The 26,710-nt window shown below is 39.1% G+C and overlaps 1 protein-coding gene across 1 annotated transcript; it reads left to right on the forward strand.

The window, feature by feature from the left end:
• Positions 1-19,259: 19,259 nt before the first annotated feature.
• On the forward strand, positions 19,260-26,425 carry LOC114458711 (protein NLRC3-like). Its single transcript, XM_028441115.1, has 6 exons — positions 19,260-19,313; positions 19,500-19,610; positions 23,873-23,927; positions 24,148-24,355; positions 24,555-26,294; positions 26,412-26,425. The coding sequence occupies exons 1-6, from the start codon at positions 19,261-19,263 to the stop codon at positions 26,423-26,425; spliced, it is 2,181 nt and encodes a 726-aa protein (XP_028296916.1). The 5' UTR covers position 19,260.
• The last annotated feature ends 285 nt before the right edge of the window (positions 26,426-26,710 follow it).

A 26,710-nucleotide genomic window follows, 5' to 3' on the forward strand; every position in this document is an offset into this window, starting at 1 on the left:
GTACATACATAAATAAATGCAATTTGAGGAAGAAATGTAATTGAGATTACAAGTATTTCCAAGTTTAAATACATTTCAAACTAAAGATTTATAATAACTATTTACAAATTAAGTACATTTTAGGTTTGATTTTTAGTTGTGTATTGGTTTATAGGTGAGTATAATTGAGCATACTGTTTAATATTACAAAAACATTTAGTTTAAATCAGGAAAATGGATCAATTAACTAAAACTAACAGTAATTTAGATTCTTTAATTTAAATGCAGATATAAAATCCAGCAGAGGAAAATTGTTAATTATGCTTTGATTCTAACTTTCCCTCTTCTCCTTTGTCCAGGTTAACACCTGTTGACCTGCTGAACCAATGGACATTAAAATAAACTCTCAACCAAGCACAGAGTTGTTCTCAGCGTCCTCTGTCTTCCTCTCTGGTCCTTCAAGTTGGGCCGTGGTGTTACAAACACATACAAACTGGACAGACATCACGTCAAAAATCCCATGTTTTGATCTTTTTTTTCCCTTAGTGTTAAAGAGAGCTGACTATCACTCAACCTCCCTCCACAGTGCACATGGAAAACACGGTAACCACACAGTCACACTGCCACCTAGCGGATTTTACCCTCAAGTGTCTGTCAACTTTTGTAAAGTGTCATAAAAATAATTAGAATCCTAAAAATTGACACAAATATATAAATAAAATAAGGACATAGCCCCACCACATTTGTCTACTTACACATTGACATAGAAAGCTTCTACTTTGTTAATGATTTACTGAAAACTTAAATATGTATTTATAAATGCTGAATACTTAACACATCAAATAACAGTAACTTTTATGTGGTTACATCTGTGTGTATTTATCATGAAGTATCATGTGTAAATCTTCAATTGTGCTTGTGAATTGTGTAAAGTAAAATAGACTGCTGTTGCCATGCAATCAGTGATTTTGTTAAGCTAGTATTTTATCTGTTTGTGTTTAGCACTAGCTGCTAACATGTCTTAGCATAGTCGCTCTGCTAACTTGTTTGATAAAACATGACAATTCATTAATCCATGATAGTCAAACACTGACTTACCTCTGGCTTTTCCACATTTTCCTCCTCTTCTTTCTGTGTTTTTCTTCCCTGGACACCAGATCATTAGTTTGGTTGTTTAGACATGACGTCACTGCTGCAGCAGTAAACAGTAAACATCTGGTCCAGCTGCCCTGGGTCACGCCTCAGACAACTGTCAATCAATTTGGGAGTAAAACTATTTTATTTATTTTAATCAAAACTAGACTAACTAATTATTAATAATACTATCAAGTTAAGTTTACTAATATCAGCGCTTTGATTGTGTAATTCATCATTTTATTTTTGCCACCCCCTAGCATTTAGCTATACTGCCTATGCCACGGGCCGGCCCTGGTGGGTTAAATCACGGTTTTTTCAACACTAGGGTAGTGACCCCATGTGTGTATATATATATATATATATATATATATATATATATATATATATTTTTTTTTTTTTTTTTTTTTTTTTATATAAAAAAATACATTTTTAAATAAATTAAAACATGTTATAATAATGTTAATTTAAAAAATAATTCAGACCTTGGAAGCCCACTGCCCCTCCGGGTCGTGATTCTCTGTAGGGTCACTTGGAAATAAAATAGTCACCTGAAATGTCTTGTGATAATAAAAATTAAAAAAAAAAAAAAAAACTAATTAAAATTATACTTTTACTTTCTAAAAATACATATTTAAAAAAAAAATAAATAAATTAAAAAAGTAATTTTTAAATAATTAATTAATTTTTTTATTTATCTATTTTGCACAATTAAAAAAATCAATACATAATAGTCTGTCAGAAAGTCTTACGTTTACAGTTCTTTTATTCTGAAACTGCTTGGTTGTTATGTCATTTCCTTTCTGAGTGCATCCATTCTCAGTACTAACACTACATTCTAAGGGATGAGGGCTCTCTGTGTGTGTGACTAAGTTAAAGTAAGTTTTATTGTTTATTAAGACTCTAATATTATCATCTGACTTGTTTAGACATTGTTTACTCCCACTTTCTTTGTTTTCCTGTATCTTATGTACATGTTAGAATATTTTCTGGGTGTATTTTAGGTCTTTATAGGTCACATGACTGTGTTATAAGCTGTGGTAAACTGTGAAATGTGTAGCTAACTTTATTCAGCTTTGTAAACTGTATTCTTGTGTTCTTATATTGAGGTTTACACATCTTTTATTTGTACTGCTAGATTTCATTTAGCTTCTGCATCACGTCAGACACACCTAGATGTAATTAATACTCTCTGCTCATGTGCACTTCAGGTGATTGGTCCATGTGGTGCAGTCGCGCCTGCCTCCACTAGAGGGAGACAAAAACCACTGAATCATCTGGAATCCTTTCATTAACCCTTTACATACCTGCACATTGGCTGTTTTGCTGTTTATTTGGGTTTTTTGACTGAGTTAATTTATTTTGGTGGTTTGATTCAATGTTTATACATCTGTACAACATTAATGGTGTTGTTAATATTATTATTTGTACATGATAAGTGATATTAATCATATTATTTGTACATTATTAATGTCATCTTACTATTTGTGTCCTTTAAAGAACCAAACACATACCCATAATTATTTGTACCCTCACCATCATCCCTGCCTGTAAACCAACTTCAATAATAAATACACTGGTAACATTTTCTCCATGCCCTTCTCTCTGACCAGTATTATCCCCTTCAGAGTGTCCCACTATCACAATCTCAGAAACTGTACTCTATACTTTCACTTTGTCAAATATAAATCTATATAAAATGCAGTATATAAATATCTGAGCCTGCACTTATTGTTACTTTGTGCACTGATACTGGCTACTCTGTATTTGTAAAACAAACATGATCAAAACACTAATTTTAGAGAAAAAAGTCTCTATAAATGTGTGATATAAAATGTGAACCAGTCACTGAGCTGTTAGTTCATTGATGTGACTTTATTTTATGACTGTGTAGTTGGTTAATCATGACCTTGTAACTTTTACAACTTAAACTACCTCTTTTTTTCACTTTAGAATGACATTGCAGGATTTGATCCATAGTGACGCTCTGGCCCTTTCAACGGCCTGCAGCCCATGAAGGTGAAGATCCTAAAGGTAAAAGCCCAGACAGCAAAATATGTTTACTGTTGAATTATGGTCAAAAAGGTTGATTTTTGGTTAAGGTCGACAATTGATGGTGGATCAACCATCAAACAATCATCAAATTCTAGCCAATTTACCAATGTTGGAAAAGATGTCATTGAATCAATATTGTTTTGTGGTTGAATTTTTATGATTGAAATGCCAATATCTAATTGATGTTGACTCAACGTATGCTGTTAGTCTCTGTAGTTTGTCACACACACACACACCTCCCCCTGTAATCATGTGACATTATCACCATAGCAACAGGCTTCACTTGTCGTATGTGTTCATGGGTCAAGGTTGGTCCAGGTGAGACTTTATGAAGTTCAACAGTTTGACCTGTGCATATGAATGTATTTAGCATGGCCACCACTTAAACACTTCTGGGGCTAAAGTAACAGTGGATAGGAAAGGAGGTACACTGTAAAAAATAAAGTACATTTACAGGAAATGTTCTGTAATTTTGCACAGATTTTTCCAGTTTTTCATTAAAACAATGAAATGCTAGTAGATTTACAGACATTTTCAGTAATTTTAAGTTTTCTGTTTCAAATTACGGTTAATTAACCATAATGTAAGATTACATTAATATTGTGTTTTTAATGACATTTTAACTGTAATTTTACATACAATTTTCTGTATTTTTTTAAAGGTTTATGACCATTTTCCATAATACAATGTAATAAATGTAACTTAACAGTAACCAGAAGTCATTTAAATATTTATCTTTAGAATTACAAGTATCTAACATAATATGATATTACAATATTAATATGTTTTTAAAGGTAATTCAACATATTTCTTTAATATTCAAATTTGACATAAAATCTGATGTAATTTTACAGATCTTTCCTAATAATGATAATGAAGAAATACATGTAAATTCCAGAAATGTTTTAATCCAAGGTGAGTACCCTCTGAAACACAACACACAGACAATGGGGAAAATCAAACTGTGATTGTAAAACAGAAACAAAAAATACCTCAACCACCGTTTATTTATTTTATCAATACATTTTTGTTCCTAAAACTAAACATTATTTTGCTATTTAATTCCCTGTGAGTGTGTGGTTTATTTTCTGGTATTTTAAAGGTTACATTGAGATTTAAAGGTTGATAAGTTACTATACATTTTATTAGAAGTAAAATAAAAACAGTGTATTTACCTGTTTTTCTTTTACTGAGAAGAGTCACTATCGTTAAAAGTTATTTAGCATCTCTAGGACTATTTCTTTATTTATGTTTCTCCTGTTTACCATTTTTATTCATTACCAAGTAAGAATACCCAGGACCCCGCCCATTGTCTACCACCACCTTAAATAGTATTAAAACCGTGGTCACCTGGGACGGGTGTTACCCAAAGTTTTACAAGTAGTGATATGATACTGTACTTTTTCAGTAACAGTCATGTTTTGATAGATAGGAATAAAACTGCTTAGTGATTATTATTGTTCTTGTTGTGTTTGTTTTCCTAAACTTTTATTGAAATGTAACTGTTTCTACAGGGATGGTGGGATACAGCTTAGTGCAGTATTGTGCTGCTATACACAAAGTGTGGGGGTCCTTTCTCACCCCTGTCACAGGAGCGTGCACGTAGCCAGGCTGACATCACCTGGGTTAAGTGAGTGAGTTGATATCCCAGTTCATAGTGCAGCTGCTCTCTGACAGAGAATGTTTGGTTTGGTGAAACCCGCTAACGGAGATAAATCCAGGATATACGTATCCAGCTTTGTAGTACAGGCCCACAGAGCTACACATCTTTAAACTACAGATGATCGCTTCATCTTCATAATAAACATCTTTAGAGGAACAAATGTTTACACAAATAATGTGTAGTAGAAGTGGTGTTTGTGTGTCTTTTTCCAATGTGTGTGTGTGTGTGCGTGCGTGCGTGTGTGCGTGCGTGCGTGCGTGCGTGCGTGCGTGTGTGTGTGCGTGTGTGTGTGTGTGTGTGTGTGTGTGTGTGTGTGTGTGTGTGTGTGTGTGTGAACCCTCCATGAGTGGCTCTGATTGGCTGCAGGCGGGTCAGAACTACATGAAGGCTCTGCAGTATCCTTTTACACAACTGTTCTCAACCTGGGGGTCAGGACCCCATTTGGGATCATGAGACTACTGGGAGGGGGCCACCAGATGCCTTCAAGAAACTAAAAATACTTTTTTGGTTTCAACAATTTCAGCCCATTTTTACTTATTTTTACCATTTTTCTGCAACTTCACCAAACATTCCATATTTTAACCTATTTTCATCACTTTTTCTTGCCATATTTTTGTTCCTTTTAGTGCGTTTTGTTGCACATTTTTTCCCTCTTTCAAGAAATTTTCAGCACTTATAAACCCTTTCCACCACTTTCTCACCTAATGACACATATGTTAACCCATTATTGTCACTTTTAACCTCTTTTCACCATATTTCATGATTATTTTTGAGAATTTACCCACATTCACCATTTGTCGTGCCCATTATTTGAAAGTTTAAATTGTTCCAATATTGACACTTTGAACCCTTTTTTTTTTAACAGTTTTTCTGTCCATTTTTGCCCACTCTAATTTGTGACTTTTAACCAATTTCTGTGGTTTTTAAAATCCTATTTTACCACCTTTTCCACCATTTTTGGTCACTTTCAACCCATTTTATTTCTGATTACAACACTGATTTACATCTATAAGATGACTATAATAATAGTAAACGTTCCTGGTTAACAGTGGATATTATTCAGATAAATAAATACGTGTTAATCACATTACAACAATGGACCATCATTTTGCTGACTTTATGATGGGGCCCCTAAATGCACACACACACACACACACGCACACACGCACACACACGCACACACACGCACACACACGCACACACACACACAGCATTGTGCCTCTCTGAGCTACTGCTGCGCTAACAGACACAGACAGGTCTGTAATCAATGATATTCATCAACCTCAGTGAACTCACTGACATTTTTCAGCTCATGGACAAAAGGAAGTTATTGTTATAACTGCAACAAATAAATATATCTCTGTGATGTCTACAAAACACTGACAAACACAGACAGACAGACAGATACTGACAAACACAGACAAAACTGACAAACACAGACAGACACACAGACAGATTTTCAATTTCAAGAATTAATCCCTCTATAAAAAGTGAGGGAGATGATTTTTAGTTTTAATTAAAGTGGGGGTGTGGATGATGTAAAAAGCATTTGATGAAGACAATTATACTGAAATGTGTCGGTTTCTGAACCACTTTATTATTGATGTTAACAAAGATTTTAGAACTCTCACATTAACAAATAGATGACTTTGATCACCGTGGTTTCCTTTTGTTGTTATATTGGAATAGTTTTTGTAACGTTACACGACAGACAAATTCACTCATAAAAACAACATACAAATTGATATATATATATATATATATATATATATATAATGGGTTGAACGACTTGATCATTTTAAAGGTTGACTTTATGTGAACACTTGTTGAGTCGACGTCGGTTAGTCGATGACATCACAAAGAGCCACAGCCGTGCTGAGTGACAGCCGAGTGCAAAAAAAAAAAAAAAAAGGCAGCCGAATGCCGGTGTTGTGCCAAAATCTGTGACGTGAAAAAATCTGTGACCACAGGCAATGACAGTTCCAACCCCTGTGGCTTCTCGGTGGACATTTACTCCCCCTTAAACTTTTAAGCATTAACTTCACCCACCAGAGCATCTAACGCTGAAAACCACCACAACACCATCACTGTTTAGTCCTTCAGAAATATTCACTGTTACATTTTGACAACATTCAAAGATTTGCATCAATACGATTGGCCCATAGAATGTGACATCACTGTGCACCAGCACCTCCTAAGAACTTTGTACAGTTGACTTCTGCTGTGACAACTAGAAGCACACGAGCCTCCACCAGGGGGCAGTGTACCATAGCCACAATCATCCTTCTCATAGAAAGCAATGAAGGAATGGAACAGCTCACAACACACCTGAAAAGTCAAAGTGAGTGTTTTCTGTTCACTGTAGAACTTCAAAAGTGTCTGTGGAACAATCAAAGCTGCTCACACGGACACTGAGGTGGACACGATGTTTGAACCACATGACTTACAACTTACCAACAACACATTCATGTGGATTTGATGAAATGTACTTTGTGTATTGAACTGATGGTTAGTGTTTATTAATAATGAATGAGAGGATGTGTTTGTCCAGGTGTGTTACTGTAAATGACAGGTGTGGATGTCATGTACAGGTGTGATGCTGTTCATGTGTGTGCATGTGAGAGTGCATGTTCAGACTGTTCTTAACTCATTGTTCTTGTACATTTTACTATTGTTATTGATTGTATGTTATTGTATGTTTTATACAGATGGAAACTAGCTGTTTAGCTATAATCTGGTGTAGAACATCTGTCTTCTATCAGCTTCATGTCTCTATGCAGTGTCCCTTCAAAATAAGACTACATTAAATATATATCCTAATAATACTATTATAACTTCAGTCAGCTGATCCTGTCTGACACTCCCTGCATTCTTCTCTGAAGTCACCTGATCACCAACAGGCTCATGCATGTTTACTTTATCAGGAACTATTTTCAGGTGTGTGTGTGAGTATTTTCAATGACCTATTTCCCAGTGGTACCCTGGGATTTCCTTTTTGAACGAAGTGTCTTATGTATGAAATAGTGTGTAGTGTGCAGGAACAAGTGTGGAACAGAGATGTAGCTAAAGTGCAAAGCACTACTTTAGTTTAAGGTTTAGTAACAACAGCTTTAATTTATGTTAGATGGAAATGATCCAGTGAATAAAATCTGACATATTTCCATATGTCATAAGTTGATTATGTAGTGTCTCTTTTCTAAATCAATGTAATGAATAAATAAAGGATGAATAGTTGAGAATAAAGGACATCCCTGTGTGAAATATAGATGAAATGTGTCCATTGGTGATGATTTTAGTCCAGCCTTTGTTTGAACCCACTTCATAAATAGTTACACTTAAATATATAAATACATAAATACAGCCACTCTAACTGATCAAAGGCTTTCCAAAGCATCTAAAGCAAATCTGGTCCTTTAGAGCATCTATTGTTACTGTGTTTATTGTCATGTACACAGTAAGGAAATAAAGGGTATTTATTATTGTAATTGTTATTAATTGAATTTGAACTTTAGTAATTGAGAATATAATTGTAATTGACTTTCAGGGGACAATAATAATTGAAATTGAAAAAAATGGTGGTCACTGTAATTGTAGTTCAGTCGTAATTAAACATGGATAATTGAAGACGTAATTGTAATTGAAAAATGTAATTGACTTCAACCCTAGAAAGTGAAACAAACTGACACATATGTTGAATTCTACCCATAATAACGTATAAATCTCTAGCTACGTGTAGTGTAACGCAGTGGCTCCCAAACGAATAGTGCCCAAGGTACACCTACAGACATGTATTCATCTGAAGACACACCTATTGTGTTGTGTGTGTGTGTGTGTGTGTGTGTGTGTGTGTGTGTGTGTGTGTGTGTGTGTGTGTGTGTGTGTGTGTGTGTGTGTGTGTGTGTGTGTGTGTGTGTGTGTGTGTGTGTGTGTGTGTGTGTGTGTGTGTGTGTGTGTGTGTGTGTGTGTGTGTGTGTGTGGGAGCAGCTTCAGGTTGGACTGGTTCTACATATTTTATCCAGTGAAGTAATGACGGTGTGTTAGAGTCCCAGCACACACACACACATACACACACACACACACACACACACACACACACACACACACACACACACACACACACACACACACACACACACACACACACACAAAAGAACACAATCAAGTAAATAAAAGTTAATTTAAATAAAGATCTTAGTGACAAGTTGAAAATATAAATGATTAACATGATTAGATTAAAGGCTTTGCACTAATAGCTTTAGCCAAAATAAAAACAACAATAATTGAACTTAAACAACTGCAGCTTGAAGACTTTAGTACAAACTTTAACTTTGATACTAAATAGAAACATTTAAAGTGTCTCTCGTGATAATTTAGCTCATCAATTATTATTATTATTAATACTAAAATGTTTTACTGTTGACATTCAGGCGCACGGTGGCTTAGTGGTTAGCACGTCCGCCTCACAGCAAGAAGGTCCTGGGTTCAAGCCCTGGGGTGGACACTTGGGTCCTTTCTGTGTGGAGTTTGCATGTTCTCCCCGTGCTGCGTGGGTTTCCTCCGGGTACTCCGGCTTCCTCCCACAATCCAAAAACATGACTGTAAGGTTGATTGGAGTCTCTAAATTGCCCATAGGAGTGAATGAGAGAGTGAGAGTTGTCTGTGTCTGTGTTGCCCTGTGATGGACTGGCGCCCTGTCCAGGGTGTACCCCCGCCAAGCGCCCTATGAGAGCCGGAGATTGGCACCGGCAGACCCCCGCGACCCTGTTAAAAACGGGAATAAGCGGGTAAGAAAATGGATGGATGGATGTTGACATTCATATTTTACATTAAATAATAAAATATCAGTAATAAACACACATCAACATCAACTGTGACGTCACTATTTACATTTGCATTAAAATACACAGTTATCTTAAAATGACGTTAATTTATAATGAAATAAATTAATATACCACTGTTGCCATGCGATCAGCGTCTTTTTGTTAAGCTAATTATTTATTTTATTTGTTTCTGTTTAGTGCTAGCTGCTAACAGCTAATGCTCTGCTAGCTGCTAACAGCTAACCTTCATTTTTGAGTCAGTGTACCACTGAGATATATTTAAACTTGGGGGGTCAAACAACAAGCTCCCTGTTTCACTGATTGATAGGTTGTCTTTTTCTCATCTATTTCTAGAGCAAGGTGATTCCATATATGGTGATGAGATATGACCCTGTAGGATGACCTTTCTCTTGTCTATATAGACACTAGCTCATAGTATAGATCATACTTGGACTGCATTAAGAAATGTGGAATTATGAAAATAATTTCATTTGGCAAAGTCATGTTAATTTGTGCACAACTTAAATTGTTTGAAGCTCGTTCACAAAGCAATTATTTTCATATTTTCCAGCGTAAAGGATATTTTTTTTTTCATTCAAAGTTGAGTGTGTGAAAAATGTGGTAACTTCCCTCATTGTAACACCATGATTGATCACATGGTCAACCAAAGTGGTTCAGATCTCATCAGAGATTACAGTCCTTTGCTTTCCTCTTCCTCTTCCTCTTCCTCTTCCTCTTCCTCTTCCTCTCACTCTCACTCCTCTGGCTCCGCCTCTGTTTCTAATGTTGGCATCCATTGGTCCAAAACAGAAACACTCACCTGTTGCCCTTTTATGCTGAAGCTCTGATTGATAATTATAAACCTTTGTGACAAGTGTTTGGTCATGTGATCAGTCAGTGAGCATAGTAGAGGGGTGCATGAGTTACATGTTGGGGTCATTGTGTCTCAAATAGCAGTATTTGTGTTTAACAACTGAGAAAAACATGTAAGCGTGATTGTCCCAAACATCCTGGTGGTGTAAAGCCTGATCTGAAGTGTGTTTTTAATGTGATTATTATTACTAGGACTGCATTCAAATCTGAAAAGGCTCTGGAACAAAGACAGGTTTAGCTGTTGGTGTATTTAATTACAGTAACTGGTGATGCATCACAGCAGAATGAGGGTAAACCGGTTTCATATGTTTTATACTGGGAAGGAATGAGGGTGTGGAGGAGTCCTCACCTCACACACACACACACACACACACACACACACACACACACACACACACACACACAGTCACAGAGCAGACACACACACACACACACACACACACACACACACACACACACACACACACACACACACTGATGAAGAACTGACCAACATCTGAAACAGGAAGAACAGCAGACCTCCAGGAACAAACTCTGTAGAGAAAAGGTTTGAGTCTGTGTGAGAGAGAGATACATTTATGTATTTATAGATATTATGTCCATGCATGTATGTATATATATACATACGTACATGTACTGTATGTATATACATGTATGTACGGATGCACATGTGTCTATATGGATATATGTTTTTATTTTTTTGTTTTTACAAATCATAGACATTATAATATAGTAAGTGTGTGTGATATTATAATAATATTTATATTGTGTATTGGTATTGTGCTGTTAGAGTGTGAGGGGAGGAGCCAACAACAAGTTAATAATAGACTAATATGTGGGGGAAAGGCAGGGGCGTAGCACCACATTTTGGGTTCTGGGTACAAACCATCTTGTTGGGCCCCTCCTGTAACTTTTAATATCAACACTTTTATTTCACCTGGAAACTAAACTAGTATTATTATATAAACTTTATTTTTACCTTTACATTAACCCAGAAGTTTCTGGGTCGTGACCCCATTTTAATATCACAAATGTCCAGTGACCCCTGGGACATTTTTTTCTAGAATTAGTTTCTGATCATGTTTATTAAAGTGTGTTATTAATACAGAGTAGCCAGGATTATGTAGTTATATACTGTATTTTATTTGAACTAGATTTATATGTTTGAGAATGTTTACGTATAGGAAACAGTTATTTGATATTTATTGTGTGTGATGTGTATTTGAAAAACGATAATTAAAAAAAAAGTTTTCATCTACTTTTTTTTAATTTTATTTAATTTTTTTTAATTACTAGACATTTAAACCCCATTTTAATTCCAGGCTGACCCCACATGGGGTCCTGACCCCAAGGTTGAAAAAACTGCAATAACCTAATGACTCCATATCCATTAATTGTATTTTATAAATCTGTTCTACTATATTTTAATAGTTTATTGAATATTGTGTTTTTGACATACTTTTGCTACAATTTATGGGGCGGCTGGTAATTTTTAAATGATTTATTTTTTTTTTTTTTTGGGGGGGGGAGGTATAACTAACACGACTTACACATTCATTCATTCATTAATAATAATAATAAAAATATATATATAAATAAAAGGAAGAGGGATAAATGATGGTTTCGACATCTAGCAGGAGGAGACTAACCCAGAGCCAATGAGGTCCCCCCACCACCCAAGCACCTACCCCGAGGACGTTAATAATAATAATAATAATAATAATAATAATAATAATAATAATAATAAATACAATGGGGGGAATAAAACTTTTTGAAAATCAAAGATACATAAGATTATATTAATAGTAACAATAGTGAATATGTAGTCATGGTTGGGAGGGCCGCTTTTAAAAAGTAATTCAGTACAAATTACAAGTTATTTGTTAAAAATGGAATCAGTAACTTACTCTAAGTATCACTATATTAAAGTAATGTAATTGATTACTTTTGGATTACTTCAACACCAAACCTGCAAATAAAGACATAAAAGGATAGAATACGTGTAACCTGCTCACTGTATTATGAACAATTCAGTTGAATCACTGACATAAATCACAGACCACACCTCTGGGATGGTCACCTGTAATTCCTGCTAGAAGGATCTGTGGCTAACGGCGCTAACACAACCAATATGTCCAAACGTTTGGCCACACAACACGGTGTTATACTCAAGCAATGCTGTGTCTGTGACATACTTAGCAGCACCAGTGCTAGCACTAGCATTAGCACAGCAGGTCAAATTAAACAACTGGCTAACGTTGTGTGATAATGATAAAAATGAGGTTAATTAATTATCCTCAGCCAGGGGTCTGCAACATGTGGCTCTGAAGCCTTATGTGGCCCATTGACTCTTTTGTAATGGCTCTCTATAGCTTTGAAATAATATTGAATTAAATAAATATTTTCTCACAGAGGTTATTAATGATTAATTACTTTGACACCAAATAAAATCATGATATAACAATTTGTTAACTTAAAAATAAATCACATTATGCAATGACTCAGCACTTTCCTACTTCACCTCCTGAAACATCTACAGACCATTAACTTTCCTACACCTGTGGTTAACCTGAAGTTTTAAATCCCTGGTAAGATAATTAAACCAACTAAAGACTATTCTAGAAGTAAATATACATTTTAATTGTGTGGGAACAGATTCATTTACCTGCCAACATGTCGTCTAAATACAGTGGTATGCAAAAGTTTGGGCACCCTTGTAAATGTTCATGATTTTCCTTAATAAATAATTGGTTGTTTGGATAACAAATTCCAGTTAAATTTATCATATAGGAAACAAACACAGTGATATTTGAGAAGTGAAATAAAGTTTATATGATTTACAGAAAGTGTGCTAGAATTATTTAAACAGAATTAGGTATGTGCATAAATGTAGGCACCCTTGCATCTTATTGATTTTAATACTCTTAGCACTAATTATTGGAACTCAAAATTGTTTTGGTAACCTCAGTGATCCTTGATCTCCATACACAGGTAAATCCAATCATGAGTCAGGGTATTTAAGTAGGAAAATTCTAGGTGTTTCCTCTTTGCATCTTCTCTGATTAGTGGCAACATGGGAGCCTCAAAACACCTCTCAAATGACCTGAAAACAAAGATAATTCAACATCATGGTTTAGGGGAGGGATACAAAAAGCTATCCCAGCGATTTAAGCTTTCAGTTTCAACTGTGAGGAACATTGTGAGGAATTGGAAGACCACAGGCACAGTTCTAGTTAAGGCTCGAAGTGGAAGACCAAGAAAGATCTCCGAAAGGCAGCGGCGCAGGATGGTGAGAACAGTCAGAGTCAACCCGCAGACCAGCTCCAAAGACCTACAACATCAGCTTGCTGCAGATGGTGTCACTGTGCATCGTTCCACTATTCAGCGCACTTTACACAAGGAGATGCTGTATGGAAGAGTAATGCGGAAAAAGCCTTTTCTCTGCACACGCCACAAACGGGGTCGCTTGAGGTATGCTAAAGCACATTTGGACAAGCCAGCTTCATTTTGGAACAAGGTGCTGTGGACTGATGAAACTAAAATAGAGTTATTTGGGCATAACCAGGGGCGTTATGCATGGCGGAAAAAGAACACAGCATTCCAAGAAAAGCACTTGCTACCTACAGTAAAGTTTGGTGGTGGTTCCATCATGCTGTGGGGCTGTGTGTCCAGTGCAGGCACTGGGAATCTTGTTAAAGTTGAGGGGCGCATGGATTCCTCTCAATATCAGCAGATTCTGGAGAACAATGTCCAGGAATCAGTGACAAAGTTGAAGTTGCGCCGGGGCTGGATCTTTCAACAAGACAATGATCCTAAACACTGCTCAAAATCTACTAAGGCATTCATGCAGAGGAACAAGTACAACATCCTGGAATGGCCGTCTCAGTCCCCAGACCTGAATATTATTGAAAATGTATGGTGTGCTTTAAAACGGGCGGTCCATGCTCGGAAACCATCAAACCTGACTGACCTAGAGATGATCTGCAGAGAAGAATGGTCCAAAATACCTCCCACCAGAATCCAGACCCTAATTGGAAGCTATAGGAAGCGTTTGGAGGCTGTTATTTCAGAAAAAGGAGGATCTACAAAATATTAAGTATTGTTTTTCTTTTGTGGTGCCTAAACTTATGCACATGCCTAATTCTGTTTAAATAATTCTAGCACACTTTCTGTAAATCGAATAAACTTTATTTCACTTCTCAAATATCACTGTGTTTGTCTCCTATATGATAAATTTAACTGGAATTTGTTATCCAAACAACCAATTATTCATTAAGGAAAATCATGAACATTTACAAGGGTGCCCAAACTTTTGCATACCACTGTATGTATGTTTGATATGTGGCAAGAGATTAGCAATTAGCATGTGTTGACTGACATTATGTGTTATCAAATTCAAGTTACTCACTCACTCACACACACACACACACACACACACACACACACACACGCACACACTGCACGTGCCTGGTGCCTCATAATAATGTAGCAGGACTGTGCAATAATGCCATGGTGTTATATTTTTATTTCTTCTATTTTGATGTGTCTTTCTGTATTTGATTTTTATTTATTGTCTGTAGGTTTTGTGTAAAATGACTTATTTATGCAGCTTGGAGTCCAAAAGTCATTTACCTACGGGGACACCACAGTGTATCGTGTGGTATCTTTAGTGGTTTCCATGATAATAAGGCAGTTGATGATTGACTATTGTCTAAAGTCTACACTCTGCGTGTGTGTGTTTTATTCTTCTTTAATCCTGACATTTCTCATTGTTTACATTGTGTTTAAGTTAGTTTTTATTATTATTATTCCCACTTCCTTTAACTACTCCTGCATTTTCAACACATTTCAACAAGTTTGGTGTCAAACTGTTCAAATAATTTAATTTATGCTGTTTTAAATAATGTCTAACTTTTCAACTTTTTTTTTTTTAAACTATTTAACTTTTCATTTTTTATCCACATTCGAATATTTTAAACCTTCAACAGTGAACTTCAGCTGTTCATCCATTCTTCAACTGATTTCAACCTTTAACATGTTCATCTGTCTGTTCACTTTCAGATAAAACAATCAACACATTTCAGCTTTTATCAACTTTTTCAATGCTAGGCAAGTGCTAACACTAGGCTAGTGCTAATGCTAAAGCTGATGTTAATGTTAAGCTAATACAGTGCCAGCACCTGCATCCTCATTTATATTTTCTTCAGGAAATATAAATATTCTACTTTTCATTGTTTAGTAGTGAATATGTTGTTTTCTTTTCCCTGGGATCCTCAGCATTATCTCCTCTTCTTCATGGTTAGCCTTAGCACTGATCATCTTATACTACGTTCATTATCTTCCTTTTTTGTATGAATGCAGTTTTTAATGGTTTTAAAAAGCATTAGTAATTAAGTCACTTTTGAAATTAATATACAGGCCTGAGTGCCTTGTGTTATATTTTGTTGGGTGAAAGTCCAAAGGTGGCGTTGTCCTCCATCTTTGTCCACATACTGGTGTCACACTGAATGCACCAATCTGCTTTTTTCACCTCCGATACCGATATCTGGTGTTTCCTATTGGCCGATACCGATCCGACACATATATGAATTACAGTCAGTGCAATTAACAATGTAAAATTAAATAATGAAGGATCTGAAATTGAGAAAAAAAAAACAGCTTAACACTAGAAGTCCCACAGAGGTGTCAAATGAACTTTTTACCTATAAAACCCAGAGAGGTGTCATTTGACCCAAAGAGAACACAAAAATTATTTATTTTTAATGACAGTGTGGTGTGAGAAATGTGCAAAAGAACAACTGTGATTTGTTTTCAATGGTTTTTATTTGTGTAAAAAAAAAAATAAATAAAAATAAATAAAAATAATGATAATAACAAAGCAACTGTGCACATATTTAGAAGAATCTCCTTCATCCTCTTATTGAGACTCGTGACATACTTGGCACTGCCACGGTATCTCTCTCCTACATTTGCCACATGTGTATTTGTGACAATGAACACATCGCACAGTTGCGCGATTGCTCTTGCAGCAATGGTTGATCTGACACTTAGCCCTTTTCCCAGGGCCAGGTGTAGGCGGTTGTTGTTGGCGCAGTTGCTCTTTGAGTGCCTTCTTTTCACTCACATGAGAGTTAGCCAACTCTCTTGCTAGCTGAACCAGGAAGTCCACCCGTCTCTCCTGCACCCCGGTGCATGCTTGATAAAGCAGATGTGCATTGAGTGCCGCCATGTCGATCATGTTGTAGAACACGGCGACTGGCCATCGCCGTGTTCCTGTGCGCACACTGTACTCCCGCACCATCTGGTCCATCACATCCACTCCGCACTTTGTGGTGTTGTATTGGGTGATGGTGTTTGGCTTCCTTTTGATGGTTTCCTCAGTCTCAACCATGCTGTGCATGCTGCTGAGAATGTAGACGGTCTTTTTTCGTTTGGGCGCATACACCGTCAGCGTGGCACCAGTGGTGGAAAACACCTAAAAAAGAAGAAATTGTTGTTATTATAGCGGTTTTAAACACAATGACACACTCAGAGGTGTTGATGGAATAAAAAGACCAACAACATACCTGAGTGGTGAATTCCTTGCGGTCCATCTTTCTAGTTGACTGAGGAATTTCCCGGCGAATCTTGTTGACTGTCCCGAGGATGGTGGTTTTCCGGCTGAGCAGTCGTCGTGCAAGTGTCAGTGATGTAAAGAAATTGTCCGTGGTGACCGTCCTGCCTTTGTCCATAAATGGTTCCATCAGCTTCATCACCACACTCTCAGAAAGTCTCTCCTCACTGGGACGACTGGGGTCCTTTCCAAGATATGGGAGGACATTGCAGATGTACTTTGTTTTCAAATCACAAGCCACCCAAAACTTTATGCCAAATTTGTCGGGTTTTGTTGCAATGTACTGCAGGAAACAGCAGCGAGTCTTCGATGGGAAAAGCTGTTCATCAATTGTGATGTGTCGACCAGGGTTGTAGCATGTGATGCAGTTGGTAACAAACGATCCCCACACATCCGAAATTGCAACAAACTTATCTGTCTGCACTCGCTCACTGCGCGTAAACATGTCATCAAATCGTAGGTGACGCATGATGTCTTGGAAACGGTTTCGTGACATAATTCCAGTGATAAGTGGGTTTCCCAGGCATGCTGACCAGCTGTCACGCAGAGATGGAACCTTGGTCACCCCCCTCAAAATAATAACAGAAATAAATGCCATTAGTTCATGGAGGATCATGAACCAGTCCGTCTGCTCCGTTTGCCGTGCATGCTGAATAGTCCATTCTTGAATGGGACGGAGCATGCCAACAGTAATGAAACAGAGGAAGCTCTGAAGGCGACTCCTGATTCTTCTTCTGGCCTTTGCTGTTGGCTCTCCATCTGCAGCGTACGGTTCCATTGGAGTGAAACGGAGAATTGTACCCACATGTTCTTCATGCCACACTGTGCCCTCTTTCGCCGTCTCTGTGGGCTCACTCTCCAACCGAGCTCTCTTTTCCAGATGAGGAGCAGTCTCGTCATCTGCAATGTGAACAAATTCAAATTATTCTTTTCTTCGGTTTTAAATAAAAATAAAGTCAGGAAATGAAAATAGGATGTTTGGGAAATCTAACCTGAAGACAGCTCAGAGTCCGAATCCAAATTTGGCTGAAGGTTTATGTCCTCCCCATCTGAGTCACAAGGGTTTGCATTGTTCAGGATCAATTCCAACGCTTCTTGAGTGGTAAACCTTCTCTGCATTTTGAGTAGAATAAGTGTGGAGTGTCAGCAGGTGGAAGCAGCCAGCTATTTATTCCCCACAGCACAAAAGGCTGCATGACAACATGGTATTCCAGGGGTGTCCAATTCCGGTCCTCGAGGGCCACTAATCAGCACACCTTATTCAAATGATCATCCAGCTCTGCAGAAGCCTGATAATCATTTGAATCAGGTGTGTTGGAAGAGGTGACTCTGTTTCTTTCAATGTTTGTAGTCTGTGTTTGTTCTCCCCCAGCATCAAGCAGAACGAGTTAATAAACGGGGCATTGTGACTTTAGCTTCCAGGGCACTTCCCCCTAACATTCCAGACTTCCATTGTTAGAGTCAGGCTCTCCCCCCTGCTGATTTCTTAGGGGATTCATTTACAAATGAATAGATGCAAATTGTAGCCATCAGAGTCGTCAGTTTGGTCCTAGAGTTCATTTGACCCTGCTCTGGGACTTCTGGGGGGATATAGAAATCCCTGGGACTTCTAGTGTTAACTAGCTTGGTTGGTAAACATTAAAAAGAAACAGAAATCTTCTTTTTAAAATGGTTTAGTAGAGCATTTAGCGTAAGCATTGCATTTAACGTTAGCATCACAGTATGTAGCATTTAGTGTTAGCATCACAGCGAGTAGCATTTAGCGTAAGCATTGCATTTAACGTTAGCATCACAGTAAGTAGAATTTACCATTAGCATCACAGTGTGTAGCATTTAGCGTTAGCATCAGAGTGTGTATCATTTAGCGTTAGCATTAGAGTGTGTAGCATTTAGCGTTAGCATCAGAGTGTGTAGCATTTAGCATTAGCATCACAGTGTGTAGCACTAACTCTCATCCAGTCAGTGTGCTGTTAAACTTCAGAGCTCCAGATATTTGTTGTGAAACTCAGAGCTTTGACATCTTTTATCTTCTCTAATGTGTGTTTACACTCTTTACCATGATACTCAGGTAGCGCTGTCTGTCTCACACTCATATCTTCAGCTCATCATCTCATGACGTGGAGATGGATCAGGACACGGTGAAGGAACAACATGAGATCCAGACTGAAGATCAGAGGTGAGACCACGTCAGAGCTCAGCACTCACACCTCTGTACATCAGTGTTACACTGTGTGTGTGTGTGTGTGTGTGTGTGTGTGTGTGTGTGTGTGTGTGTGTGTGTGTGTGTGTGTGTGTGTGTGTGTGTGTGTGTGTGTGTGTGTGTGCGTCCGTGCGTGCGTGCGTGTGTGTGTGTGGGTTCAAGGACCAGGAAGCAGCTCACACCTGGACCTGGACCCAGCTGTGTGTCCTTTAGAAGTGACGAGTCCATGGACAAACCCATTAACTTCACAGGAGGTCCATCTACTGACCCACAGTGAGTCCACATAAAGAAGGTTGCTGGTTGTCTTCCTGATGGTCCAGGGGCCTCATTTATTGATCCGTTCATAGAACTGGTTCTAAATACGTTCAGACAAATGAAATGTAGAATGTGCACCAGTACAAAAAGAATCAGTATTTATGAAGCGTGTGGACAGAGGTCGTACACACAGCAGTGTTGATTAATCCCACCTGTTCTAAAGCTAGCACATGTTCAGGATCATTTACATTAAGACACGCCTCCAATTGACCATATATGGTAGCAGCAATCCATTTAACCCTCCTATTATTCTTGATGTCAGTTTGACCTCATTCAATGTTTATCACTTTTTTTTTTTTGCTTTATATTTCATGACTTTTCTTAATTTGATACAATTGATTAAACATAAGATGATCATGATGATATTTATTCATTGTGATGAACACATATTAAACACATTGGTGTAAAACGTGTGTGTGTGTGTGTGTGTGTGTGTGTGTGTGTGTGTGTGTGTGTGTGTGTGTGTGTGTGTGTGTGTGTGTGTGTGTGTGTGTGTGTGTGTGTGTGTGACTTTACATCTCCACTCCTACAGAGTTGATACATGACATCATAAAGTAAAACTGATATTAAATTCTTTTTTTCATTTTTAAACATGTGAAACCCCTCACACACAAAAAACAACCACAAAAACAATAAAACCATAAAGTAAAAAATAAATAAACAAAAACTCATCCACTGTTAAAAGAGGAGTGAAACTCCATAGGAATGTGTATGAACTGTGTATGAATGATGGTTGTGGTCAGAGGGGCCGTAGGCACCAAATGGTAGCCACACTTCTGTCAGTCTGCCCCAGGACACCTGTGGCTATAATGTGGCTTACCACCACTAGTATGACTGGTGTGAATAAATAATTGTTTCTGTTCACGCTTTGAGTTTTTATTATTAGGGTCCGATGTCCCAGAATGGGACAGAGGAACCTATTGTTTTCGCTTTTATTTCCTATTATTATTATACCCCGCCCGCCTTTGATCGCTAATTCGACCCCCTAAAAATGCCCGAAAACTCACCGAAATTTGCACGCACCTCAGGCCTGGCGAAAAATTTGATAATTTGGTGGCGTGAAAAAAAACGGACAGAAAACGCACGCGTAGCGTGCGTTTTCGCCGCCAACACAAACGATGGAACCACACGACCGCCAGGTCTGACCGATTTGCACGAAAATCGCCACATGTAGTCTTCGCCCCAGAATGAGCAAAAAGTTACATTGTGACCCCGCCCAAAACCAAACAGGAAGTCAGCCATCTTGGGTCAAAGGTCAAAAATGGCGTTTCGCCCTCGAAACGCATCTGCGCTATCTAGTCTGAGGGGATTCATCCGATTCGCTCAAAACTTGGCAACACCACATAGGACCCATTGAAGATGAAAAGTTATCGAAAGAATTTTCGTATCTGTCACGGTTTGGTCGTGGCGCCGCCACAAAAATGCAATGCTAATTTTCGTTAGCACACAAAAAATTCCAAATCTCCATAACTCTGACACACAAACTTCGATCAGCTTCAAATTTCACACAAAGGACATGTGCCCAAGCTTGGTCATGACTGCTTTGAAACATTTCCCATCATGCCTTGTGTTTTCGACCGGTGTCATTTAAGGTCATGTACACGGTTAGCATTTACAGAACGCCGTTCTAGGAAAAAGCTTATAACTCTAGAATGCAAAGTTCAAACTGCTTCATATTTGATACACATGATGACCGTACAGCCATAAACAAAACTCAAGAACCACGCTATAATAACAAAATGCTTATAACGCTTCAATGCAAAGTTCAAACTGCTTCATATTTGATACACACGATGATTGTCCATCCATAAACAACGCTCGATGACCAAATTACCCATCATGGCCAGTGGGAGGGGCCTATAATGACACACGAAAATCCCTCGCCATAACTACGCCGTTATACAAAAACGCTTATAACTCTAGAGTGCAAAGTTCTAACTGCTTCATATTTGATACACACGATCACTGTCTAGAGCTAAACAACAAACAATAACCAATTTACCCACAATGCCTTGCGTTCTCAGAGGGCGCCGCTTCTGTGGTCGTCCTACACAAGCAGCTGTAGCGGACAGACGATATGTCGTGTTGACTTCAAAACACTGTAGGATGAATCCTATTAGATGGAAGCACATTGCTATGGCAAATACTGTAGAGCAGGCTGCGAAAAGTGGGAGGGGCCTATCATGACACAGGAAAATCCTTCACCATAACTGCGCCGTTATATGAAAACGCTTACAACTCCAGAATACAAAGTTCAAAGTGCTTCATATTTGATACACATGATGACCGTACAGCCCCAAACAACAAACGAGAACCAAAAACACCCACAATGCCTTGCACTCTCAGAGGGCGCCACTTCTTAGGCCGTCCTACGCCAGCAGCTCTAGCGGCAAGACGACATGTCGTGTTGACTTCAAAACACTGTAGGATGAATCTTATTAGATGGAAGCACATTGCTATGGCAAATAGAGCAGGCTGTGAAAAGTGTGAGGGGTCTATCATGACACAGGAAAATCCTTCGCCATAACTACGCCGTTATACGAAAACGCTTACAACTCCAGGCCAATTCCCAAATCCCCAACAGTGGTATACGTGACCATGGGTTACCGCCCCCGGCCGCTTCATCGGACCCTATGACGCCGCTCGCGGCTTTAATTAATATTATTATTATTATTATTATTATTATTATTATTATTATTATTATTATTATTATTATTATTAAGTAAATGAATTTATAAGGGGGGGGAGTGTCACCAATATCAATCACTATGGTTCATTGTGTGAGAGTTATGAATGTTCACCACACATTAGAAAATATTTAGATGAAATATTTTCCAGATCCACTAACTGTAAAAGTGAAAGTTTGTCCTGATGGTGGCGCTGCAGTAAAGTAAATATCATCACCACAACCAATAGGTTCATACTCTAGTGTTCATTAATTCAGTCCCAGCAGTGGTGGAGGAGTTTTCCTGGTGGTTGTTTCAGTCGCTCAATTGGACTGAGTTTGTCTCCATTTTCGTATGAGAGGGCTTCAAAACTATTATGGAGAGTAAGCATTGGAGAGACAATATAAATAAATAATTTCACAGTATTTTCCACCTTTTATGTGACCTATAAACTGTACAATGCAATTGAAAAACAAACTGAAACTTTTCAGGGAGATGAAGTAAAAATAAATAAATAAAAACTGAGAGAATGAGGTTGCTAAAGTGTGCACACCCTCTTATACAGACCCTTTATAAAAAAAATGGATATCATGGAAAAGTTGTTTAATTTCCATAATTTCATTCAAAAAGTTAAACTTTCATAGATTATAGATTCAGGGTCCACAGTTTAAATGATTTCAAGTATTTTGTTTATTTTTATTTCCAATGAAGTGCTAAGAGCCCACACATGTCAGCCTAGAGCATCTTGCTAGGCTGCACAGTGACACACATGGTGGTTTGGCCATGTCCTTCACCTACCTCCTGATCATCTGACGAAAGCCATTCTCCAGTTTGACCCAAGGGCAGCAGGTTGGAGACAACCAGGAGGCAAGCCCCGCCCACAATGGGTCAATATCATAGCAGGCGATCTCAGACCACACAGACTTGTTTTGGAGGCTGCAGATCTGCTGGTACGGGACCGCCAGCTTTAGAAGAAATTGGTTCACCTGGACCGCCCTCACCGCAGGAGCCTTAGTTAATTAGTTTTGCATGTGTAAGGTGTTTTCATAATTATTTATTATTTTTGTATATATATTGTGTTTTAAATGTTTGTCCTATTTAGTGTGGCGTGTTAAAAGCCAGAAAGAAAAGTGGCCCATTGAGAGTGGTAAGCACCCCCAATAAAAAAAAAAATCAATTTTGATGGACTATGTTTGTTATTTGAAGTGGTGCTGATGTAAATCTCAGCAAACAGTGGAAGGTGAAAGAGAAAAGGCTTTGTAGGAATGGTCTCCAGTGTGTAGGTGAGTCTTAGACAGTGTGTGATCTTCAGATTTATGAAGGATTGAATCCAAATAAAGCCTCAGTCCAACAGACTTGTTCTCCTGTTCAGTGGAAACATGCTGAGATGTTCCACACGTGAGCTGAGCTCCAAAGGCTGCTCCACACTTACTGCACTGTGGCTCTGCAGGACATCACCCACTGTTACTGATGTTCACATGATGTTAGCAGAGCTTCCTGTGCTTTCCTCCAGCTGCTCCTCAGCATGTCTGAGTGTCTGTGTCTTCTCCACAGCAGCTTGGAGGGTGTGGATGGTTCCTCTGGAGCTGATCCTGACTCCATCTTTATGGTGTGTATGTCTACAAAGACACTAAACCTGTGTCAGCCTGTGATCAAATCAAACCACTGTACACACACACACACACACACACACACACACACACACACACACACACACACACACACACACACACACACACACACACACACACACACACACACACACACACACACACACTGATGATTGGAGCAGACCTTCACTCATCACCTTTAATGTGCTTGTGTTCCAGCTGCTGGAGGACAACATCATCAGCTTTGTTAAGGCTGAACTCAAACACATGCAGAAGATTGTGGATGGAGATGATCCAGAGTGCTCAGAGAGTCAGATGGAGGGTGAAGATGAGGAGCAGAGGAGGAGCAGGGAGGCCTTTCTGAACATCACACTGTATTTCCTGAAGAGGATGAAGCAGGAGGAGCTGGCTGAGCATCTGCAGAGCAGTAAGAGCATGTGAACATCTTCACTGTGAGGAACATCACATGAAGGACACAAAGCTGGCTTTTTTTTTTCAAAGCATGATTCAATCAGTCACATTTAATCTGAGGAACCATCCAGACTGAGAACATCACACGCTTTGATCTCCTATGTTCAAACCTGCTCTGACTTCTCCACTCTAACATTAAGTTTGTCTTCATTCAGGAACAAAGGCTCCTCGTTACCAACGTGAGCTGAAGTCCAAGCTGAAGAAGAAGTTCCAGTATGTGTGTGAGGGTGTGGCTAAAGCAGGAAGTTCAACCCTCCTGAAAGATATCTTCACAGAGCTCTACATCACAGAGGGAGGGAGTGTAGAGGTCAACCAGGAACACGAGGTCATGCAGATAGAAACAGCATCCAGGAGATCAGACACAGCAGAAAGAGCCATCACACTAGAAGAGCTCTTTAAAGCCCCTCCTGGAAGACCTCGACCAATCAGGACAGTGATGACAAAGGGCGTGGCTGGCATTGGGAAAACACTCTTAACACACAAGTTCACTGTGGACTGGGCCGAAGACAAAGCCCAGCAGGAGGTCCACTACACATTTCCACTGACCTTCAGAGAGCTGAACGTGCTGAGGGGGAGGAGCTTCAGCTTGGTGGGACTTGTTGATCACTTCTTCTCTGGAAGCAAAGAAGCAGGAATCTGCAGCTTCCAGGACTTCCTGGTTTTGTTCATCTTGGATGGTCTGGATGAGTGTCGGCTCCCTCTGGACTTCCTCAGCACTCAGACCCTGACTGATGTCTCAGAGTCCACCTCAGTGGAGGTTCTGCTGACAAACCTCATCAGAGGAGAACTGCTTCCATCAGCCCGCCTCTGGATAACCACACGGCCTGCAGCAGCCAATCAGATCCCTCCTGAATTTGTGGACATGGTGACAGAAGTCAGAGGGTTCACTGACCTTCAGAAGGACGAGTACTTCAGGAAGAGGTCCACAGATGAGGAGCAGGTCAGCAGGATCATGTCTCACATCAGGACGTGTCGTAGCCTCCACATCATGTGTCACATCCCGCTCTTCTGCTGGATCACTGCTACAGTTCTGGAGGACGTGTTGAAGAGCAGAGAGAAGGGAGAGCTGCCCAAGACTCTGACTCAGATCTACAGCCACTATGTGGTCCTTCAGAACAAAGTCAAGACAGTGAAGTTTGATGAAGGAGCTGCCACAGATCAACACTGGAGTCCACAGAACAGGAAGATGATAGAGTCTTTGGGAAAACTGGCTTTTGAGCAGCTGCAGAAAGGAAAGCTGATCTTCTATGAGAGTGACCTGACAGAGTGTGGCATGGACCTCAGAGCAGCCTCAGTGTGCTCAGGAGTGTTCACACAGGTCTTCAGAGAGGAGAGCAGCCTGTACCAGGACAAGGTGTTCACCTTCATCCACCTGAGCCTTCAGGAGTTTCTGGCTGCTCTTCACGTTCATCAGACGTTCATCAGCTCTAAAGTCAATCTTCTGGAGAACTCATGGATGTTTACATTCAAACAAACTCTTAACCTTCTCCATAGTGGAGGTCAGCCTGACTTAAAACTTCTCCATCAAAGTGCTGTCGACGAGGCCTTACGGAGTCCAAACGGACACTTGGACTTGTTCCTCCGCTTCCTGCTGGGTCTTTCACTGCCAACCAATCATAGGCTCCTACAAGGCCTGTTGACACAGACAGGAAGTGACTCACAGACCAATCAGATAACAGTTAAATACATCAAGGAGAAGCTGAGTGAGAGTTTGTCCACAGAGAGAAGCATCAACCTGTTCCACTGTCTGAATGAAATGAATGATCACTCTCTGCTGGAGCAGATCCAAGAGTCCATGATATCAGGAAGTCTCTCCACAGAGGAACTGTCTCCTGCTCAGTGGTCAGCTCTGGTCTTCATCTTACTGTCATCACAAGAACATCTGGATGTCTTTGACCTGAAAAAATTCTCTCCTTCAGAAGAAGCTTTTCTGAAGCTGCTCCCAGTGGTCAAAGCCTCCAAGAAAGTTAAGTATGTGACTTTAGAAGACCATGTCTTTAATTCTGTCACAGACAAACATCTGTAAGGTTTCTCTGATTCTTCATCAGGTTGAGGTCCTGTGGTCTCTCAGAGAGAAGCTGTGCAGCTCTGTCCTCAGTCCTCAGCTCTCAGTCCTCCAGTGTGAAACATCTGGACCTGAGTAACAATGATCTGCAGGATTCAGGAGTGAAGCTGCTGTGTGAAGGACTGAAGAGTCCTCACTGTAAACTGGACTATCTCAGGTCAGTGGATCACATGTTCCATCAATATTGTCCTGTTCCTCGTCTCCTCACTTGTTTCCTAAGTTGTGGATGTTTTTCTGAATCCAGTC

Source organism: Gouania willdenowi, unplaced genomic scaffold, assembly GCF_900634775.1.
Source record: "Gouania willdenowi unplaced genomic scaffold, fGouWil2.1 scaffold_165_arrow_ctg1, whole genome shotgun sequence".
NCBI classification, from domain to species: Eukaryota; Metazoa; Chordata; class Actinopteri; order Blenniiformes; family Gobiesocidae; genus Gouania; species Gouania willdenowi.

Coding starts and splice junctions, on each gene's coding strand:
- LOC114458711 (XM_028441115.1), top strand. CDS start 19,261: ATGGATCAGGACACGGTGAAGGAACAACATGAGATCCAGACTGAAGAT. Junction 19,314..19,499: donor ATCCAGACTGAAGATCAGAG/GTGAGACCACGT, acceptor TGTGGGTTCAAG/GACCAGGAAGCAGCTCACAC. Junction 24,356..24,554: donor GGCTGAGCATCTGCAGAGCA/GTAAGAGCATGT, acceptor GTCTTCATTCAG/GAACAAAGGCTCCTCGTTAC.